The following is a 7,599-nucleotide window of genomic DNA, read 5'->3' on the forward strand; positions in this document are numbered from 1 at the left end:
TCTTTTCTCTATTTTGAAAACTCTCATTTAGTGATATGCACGATGCGAGAATAATTTCATCAATCTTTGCAATCAAACGACCTACAACCTAGTGGTTCAGTGTCTTTTTTTGTTCAATGAAACGTAAAATTACGAGAGGTCAACTATTAACTGAGAAAAGACAAGCTTCAAACAATGGGATAATTAACTAACAAACAATACAAAATATATGAAGACGTGGTGTATAAGCGATGCAAGGAAAGAGAACAAACACGAGAACAATCGTTTGGTATAGAGTTTTCTTTTTTTGGTGTTATAAAATATTTTAAAATCATTCAAAGTTTACTATAAAATCTCATAGAATCTCATATAAACATATTTTATTTTCCTTTTCTTTTAATAGAATAACTCTAAAACACAATCAAATCTCTTAAAATCTTTCAGAATTCTAAAATTTTAAAATCTTATCAAATCTTAAGAATATCAAGTTTAATACCCCTCTAATATTTTTGGAAAACGTGTTAGATTAATAATAACATGAGAACAACTGAGAGTATGGCACAAAAGGGTAGCCGCAACTACAAAGAACACCCATGGGATACCAACGCCGACAGTAACTCCGGAAAATCCTACTGTTTATTATAGGTTTTAAGGTAAATTGACTTGATTTCTTCTTCTCTATTTTTTTCTTTCAAATTTTATTGTACGAAACCTTTTCCTATGTTTTAAAATATTTAGGTTTTGAGACCCGTAATAAAGGTTTTGTTATTTGTTGTTATGCTTACAATTAAAATAAAAGGTAATTACTTAATATTGTAAAATAATAAAAGTAAAATGAAAGAGGTGATGCATGGATGGGAGTCCCAAAGAGAATCGAATCAGCCCAGTTCCTTTTTTTTTGGTTGCCCACTTTACTCTTCTCCAAGAGAATGGACTCCAGATATTAGCAGTTCTCCCCCTATCTTTTTTTATTTTGTTATGACAATACAAAAATCATACCTATTTATAAATATATTTGGAAGATTGCCAATTTTTTTCTTTGTTCCAGTTAGTTTTTTTTTTCTTAAGTCGGGAATAAACATCAAGAAAAATAAAGGAAAAATTAAAGTGAGAATAAAAGAAAAGATGGTCTAAATGAAAACATCGAAGAATTATTCCGTCACAATCACCCAAATTTATCTTTATTGAAACTCTCTATTTTGCCTCATCCCTTTTGAGTTTCCTCTCTTTTTATGTTTTCGTTTTACCCATATTTTTGTTAGATTTTCTATTTTTCACTATTATATTTGTATGGTCTTCGACGCATTTGTAATCATTTTTTTTTGTTTATAATACCATTTTCAACTTAAACCATATGAAAATCTTCTTTACAAATTTTACGAATGAAAACAAATGATAGAACAATAAAACAAGAAATTATACGATAGAAAACATTATTCGGAGTGGAACATATAACAACAAAGACAGTTCGTAAAACTTACCAATATCTATCACATTAATCATTCTTTCTTTTTGAAGTTTACAAGTTTTGTTACGTTGCTGCTAAGCAAAGGAGAATTTGTATTATATATTTATGAAAAAGAAAAGAAGAACAAAAGATAGTGAATATTCAAAATTCAAAAGTAATATAAATTTTTATTCGTGTCTCGGATATCGATTCCTTTGCCTCCTTAAAGTTAAAGTATAAATGAAAGAGACTTACCATAATATAATTGTGAGATTAAGCTACCCTTTTCTATATCAACCAAAAAGCTTATACCACGTAGAAGATACCGAATCGATTCCCTATTCAAAGATATATCATCTTTATATATTGTACACTTTTATATAATTTCGTTTAGCAATTTTATTGTGTGTTCCAACCAAATTTCTAGGGTTAATTCCTATTCACCCTGGTCGATCTCTACGTTACCTTCACATTTAAAAAATAATAGAATTTCATAGATTAGTTCTTCTCATTTCAAAGTAGTTGTAAGACAGAACTAATTAAAATGACAAGTTTAAACTATATGAAAATGGTGTACTTGTAAAATAGAATTCTTCCATACATATATACCACCGTTATGTGTTCCAAAATACGTTAACAAGTTATTACAAAAAAAAGTATGTTAGCAATGACAAGTTTCAGAATAGAGAAACGATATTTATAGTTTGTTAGTTGGAATTAATTCTGTTAACATTAATGTGTTGATATTTTTTGTTTTGTGATACTATAAGCAAGGTCGTCTAGCTAACTACTAGCTACTTGAATTAAATACTATCATCGTTCATAGGTAACCAAATGATGAGCTTCCTTGGTGTTTAAGCGTATAATCATGAATTAATAAACATAGTTTTTTTTTTTTTGACGATAAATTAATAAATATAGTTATGAACTGCATTATAGAGATAGACGGTCCAAAAAGGTACGAGTCAAAAAAAAAAAAAAAAAGGNGAGTCAAAGGACTGCTTTTATGTAGAGCTAGAGGTTAACAAGATCTCTTTCTTTTAGTTGGGTGTGGGCTCCTTTAGTTGTTTGTTGGCTACTTATCACTCTTAATTTTACTTAAAATTACATTATGCTTTGACCCAAGATTCTTCTAATCAAAGTACTTTAAATTTACAACTGTTATATAAAAATTGAAATGAACAAGATGATAAAAAGAACGAGTAGGTGACAAAAAAACATGTCGAGTAAAAAAAAATCTAAGTTGTGGCATCATCAACTGTTGAGTCTATCTTTGACTGTCATAATATAATTTTACTTAAACGAAGATTAATTTGAACCCAAAAAAATATTAAAACATCGTTGTTTCAATATAGCAAGGACAATAAGAAAATCCACTATACTAGCTATTTCCATACATAGTAAGTATTACATATTTTCGAAAATTTTAATTCTTCATATGAATTCCTTGTAATTGTGAATAAGACAGTAAGTCACTAAAATCTATGTCTTTTAATTACAACAAAGCTACGGATAGCATATTATAATCAAACAAATACAGTATATATCATAATACAAGAAACACTCTAAGGTGTGGCCAAACATATCAAATAATTTCTAGGCTTGGGAATCTTAGCCGAAATTTTTCACTTAATTTATTTTAAATATTTATCGGTTATATTTTTGTTGCTCTTCTTTTGCGAAAGTTTACACTTGAGAGGTGAAGAAAACGAGAAAGTAATTATTAATTATTTTTTTTTTTTTTGAACGAGCCAGCAGTTGTGTGTTCTTCTCTGTTCTATTTAAGCCCATCCTCTTCACATCACTCTTTCAAAGCCTCGTGTCTTATTTTTCTTTCACTAAACTCATCATCACATCTCTTCCAAGTTCTTCAAGGTTAGTCTTTTTCAACTAAATTATTTCGTTAACTATTTTATTATTTTATAGATATCGATTTCAGACATATATAGCCACAAACAATTGGCAAATATTATGTTATTCGTAATGAATATAGTAAGTTAGTTAGTCTTCATAACTATTAAACATATGAAAATATATGTATATCCACTATTACTATCTTTGCGTAAATTGATACAACTATTTTACTAACTTTTAACGAAAGCATGCATGAGTTCAATACATAAGAATTTCATTTTCCTTAGTGCCTATTGTGTTTACTCAGGGATATTTTGTAACATAGATATATTTTTTTTGTTACATCAACTATTCAGTTTGTTGAAGTATCTAATATTCGAATTAATATGCATGTAACAGGAAATAATATAAACGCACGCAAACAAGAACTGAAGAATGAACAGACCCGGAGATTGGAACTGCAGGTCATGCAGCCACCTCAACTTCCAGCGCCGAGACTCTTGCCAGCGATGCGGTGACTCTCGTTCCGGCCCCGTTGGAGTCGGTGGCTTAGACTTCGGCGGTTACGGAGGCAGAGCCATGTCAGCTTTCGGATTCACCACTGGCTCCGACGTTCGTCCAGGTGACTGGTACTGCACCGTCGGAAACTGCGGGACTCACAACTTCGCCAGTCGCTCCACTTGCTTCAAATGCGGCACTTTCAAGGACGAGACTGGCGCTGGAGGAGGAGGGGGTGGCATCGGTGGTCCGGCCATGTTTGACGCAGACGTTATGCGGTCTAGAGTCCCCGGTAATGGCGGCCGCTCCAGCTGGAAATCCGGCGACTGGATTTGCACTAGGTAACAATTATTAATCCATATACACTAATTGGTTGATAAAACTCGAGTCATGAATATAATCTATAGTTTTTATATACGTGTACATTAAAGTTTAATTTAAAAATGGAAACAGGCTTGGTTGCAATGAGCACAACTTTGCAAGCAGAATGGAATGCTTCAGATGCAATGCACCAAGAGACTTCAGCAACAGGACCTCTTTCTAAGTTATACACAATGCTTTTGAAGTAGCCATGTCTCCAAGTTCTTGGGTAATTAATTCAACTTTGAACTATTATTTTTATCGTTACATATATATAGATAGTGTACTCTTTGTATGTGATTAAGTTCTATTGATGAAATGTTTTTGTGATGTAGGCATACCGTTTCAATCAATGGAAAGGAGAAGCAGGAGCAGAGCAAGATTGAATTAAAGATGATGATAATTTTGTTAGAGATGTTAAAATGAGAGCCAATATTGTAACTTTAGCTGTCGTGCTTTTGGGATGTATTATCCACTTTTTATTTTTATTTTCTCTCTTTTTTTCCTCTTTAATTCGTAATTTTTCTTTTGCAGTTTCTTTTTAAGAGTTTTTATTATTCTAATCATTGTACGCTGCATGTCTTTCTTAAAAGAAGATTTTTTTTTTTTCCGTCAAACTTAAAAGAAGATTCTCTTCTCAATTTCATCGCTTTATACATACATGATGAGTTGCTACTTTTTTTTTTTTTTCTGTTTTTGTTTTATTGTAGTTCAGCCTTTTCAACGTATATTCTAATAGACTGTAATATACTACTAACAATCACTTTTAGAGTAGACATAATTCTATCAACCTAGTGACTAGTGACAGCAATAATAAGCAAAATTTATGTATCAATTAATTATATGAAATAAGAAGAAAACTTATATCAATTATCAAAAAAATAAATAAATAAAATTGTCTAACATACCCCAAATTGTCTAACTTCCAAGCTATATAAAATTTAAAATGCTTAGGATAACATATGTAGGTTTTGGTATGCATCTCCAAATGCGGCAAGAGAAAACTTTTAGTGCATAACTAGATATTTTAATAGGATATAATTGGAAAGTATATGCTCTAAAACAGGTGTAATAAATATTTCTAAAATAATTTTTTTTTTTTTTTTTTGTGCACCAAAATGATTTGTATAAAATGTAATTTGTAAGACTTCTTTTTTACCTAAAAGGCAAAAACAATATTATTATATATATACATAAACAAAACTTCACTACTTCGGGCTTAGGCAATTAAATGGGCTTTACATAAACGGGCCATAAAAACCCAAATCATATAAAAAAAAATTTGATGTTTCGTGCTTCGCTGTACAAAGACCACTCTGGTTGTATCGAACAGAGCGAACCCAACCAAACGACGAGCGTTAACCTCAATTTGATCATCTCTCCCACACTCGTCAAATCTTTGTGTCCTCCTCCTCGTTCGTATCGTTATCGTATCAGCTCACAAATTCTCATTCTCTTCCTTATATTCTTCTTCCTGTTTCTCGAAATCCTTGTCTCCCTCCATGGCTTCCTGTAAGTTTTTTCTCTACCTGTATCTTGTTTTGTCTTCATTGTTCCAATTTCCTGGGATCGTACACTAACCTGGGTTTTTCTTCCTACATTGAAATTTGAATCCTTTCGTAGCTTTCTACTCTCTTAAAACCATATTTTATCGAAAAGATTAGAACTTTGAGGACTCTGCTAATTTGTGTGATAAGAGAATTCAGAAAAGGGACTTCAATTTTGAACAATTAGGTTGATTTTGGTATGAATTAGAGATCTAAAGTTGAAGAATTTGAATTCAGTGTTCGTATCAATGTTTATGAGATTCAAGTTACTTCCTTTGATATTGAACTGCCAAGCTAATCTAATTTGAATACACCATTGTCATGAGTTTGGCATTTAATCTCTCACTGTTGAGTATACGTGGAGCTAGGTTAACATGAGTTTATGTCTTAGATTTTATATTTTGAATCACTTGAAAGCTTCTGGAGCTATTTTGGATTGAGTTCTTATGTACAACTTAAATAGTGAGTGATCATATTTGAGGATTTTGTGCTTTTCTTTTTTGATTCCGTCTTGTTTTCTCTGATTTCCTCAATTGAGCGTATATTTTCAGGTAGCCTAGGAGTTCCTAAAATTAAAATCTCAGCAGTAGACCTTAGTAGAGTAAGTTCTGGAAGCTTACTGATACCATTCAGCCAAAGATCATTGCTTGGACAAAGGCCGGTGAAGTACTTGAGTCTCAGGACAACTTTTGGATCTGTGAAAGCTGTCCAAGTATCTACTGTCCCAACCGCAGAAACATCAGGTCAGCTTATATCTATATGTTTGATTATCTTCAGGTTACTTTCTTCTATCGTAGATATGCTCATTTTAGCTATTTTACCATCTATATGTTTTGCACATCGAGTGTGTTCACTGGTGGTGGGCTAATATGTGCATGGAAAGTGTCTTTTATTATTCCTTTATTGATTTTGAGTTGAACCTTCTTATGCACAGCTACTATAGAAGTAGAAGATTCTGAAGAAACCAAGTCATCTCCATTGAACGCTCAGCTAGTTCCCAAGCCATCTGAGGTGGGTTTTCATTCGCCATTTACTATTAGGATGTCATTTGCCAAGATTTCTGAATTTGTTCCCTTATTGTCAAATGGAAGAGAAGAGAATGTGTTACCTTGAGGAGTTAGTGGGAAAATTCACTTGGTGCATGCACAATAAAACCAATTGAGTCTGTTTTCTAATTGGATGCATTCGGTTTAATTTCTTTTTTTTCTTCTAGGTGGAAGCTCTTGTCACTGAAATATGCGATTCCTCATCAATTGCAGAGTTTGAATTGAAAGTAAGACCCCACTCAGTTGATTCTTACTGTTTTGCAGAGTCATCTCAGCTAAGTTTTAAGTTTTAAATAGGATTCTTATCTAATGTTTTCTGCGTCTTTTATTTGCAAATTCTAATAGCTGGGGGGTTTCCGCCTATATGTAGCAAGGGATCTAACTGACAAAAGTAGTCCGCAGCCTCATCCAGTTCCTGCTGTGGCTGCTGCCAGTGAAACTACCAAGAGTCCTGATTCGAATGGATCAACTCCTTCTACTTCATTGGCTATCACAAGACCAGCATCCTCAGCTGCTGATCACGGTTTGATGATTCTCCAATCTCCAAAAGTAAGAGATCCACACAACTTAAACGCATGGAAACCTGGCTTTCAGAGAGTAAGCCACTTATGGTTGTCCCCAATCTAAATGGTGTGGTAATGTGCAGGTAGGGTTCTTCAGGAGATCCAAAACTATAAAGGGTAAACGCATGCCTTCGTCATGTAAAGAGGTACAAATCTTCTTGAACAAAAGAGAGTGTTTGATTTTTATGGGGTAAAAAAAACCACTGATTACTACTCTCTTGTTTGCTTTTGTTTAATCTGACAGAAAGACCAAGTGAAAGAAGGTCAAATTCTGTGCTACATTGAACAACTCGGTGGCCAATTCC

The 7,599-nt window shown here is 32.7% G+C and overlaps 2 protein-coding genes across 2 annotated transcripts in view; both read left to right on the forward strand.

The window, feature by feature from the left end:
• On the forward strand, window positions 3,190-4,779 carry LOC104745877 (RNA-binding protein cabeza). The gene is made up of 4 exons (XM_010467243.2): window positions 3,190-3,301; window positions 3,680-4,119; window positions 4,232-4,367; window positions 4,474-4,779. Exons 2-3 carry the CDS (start codon window positions 3,716-3,718, stop codon window positions 4,320-4,322), a joined length of 495 nt encoding a protein of 164 aa, XP_010465545.1. The 5' UTR covers window positions 3,190-3,301; window positions 3,680-3,715; the 3' UTR covers window positions 4,323-4,367; window positions 4,474-4,779.
• Window positions 5,441-7,599, forward strand: part of LOC104745878 (biotin carboxyl carrier protein of acetyl-CoA carboxylase) — a 3,752-nt gene continuing 1,593 nt past the window's right edge. The window contains exons 1-6 of the mRNA XM_010467246.2: window positions 5,441-5,650; window positions 6,237-6,428; window positions 6,620-6,696; window positions 6,899-6,958; window positions 7,077-7,280; window positions 7,378-7,440. Coding sequence (XP_010465548.1) covers window positions 5,641-5,650; window positions 6,237-6,428; window positions 6,620-6,696; window positions 6,899-6,958; window positions 7,077-7,280; window positions 7,378-7,440 — 606 coding nt within the window. The 5' untranslated portion in view covers window positions 5,441-5,640. The remainder of the gene's footprint in view (window positions 5,651-6,236; window positions 6,429-6,619; window positions 6,697-6,898; window positions 6,959-7,076; window positions 7,281-7,377; window positions 7,441-7,599) is intronic.

The sequence above is a fragment of the Camelina sativa genome, chromosome 15 (assembly GCF_000633955.1).
Source record: "Camelina sativa cultivar DH55 chromosome 15, Cs, whole genome shotgun sequence".
Lineage (NCBI taxonomy): Eukaryota > Viridiplantae > Streptophyta > Magnoliopsida > Brassicales > Brassicaceae > Camelina > Camelina sativa.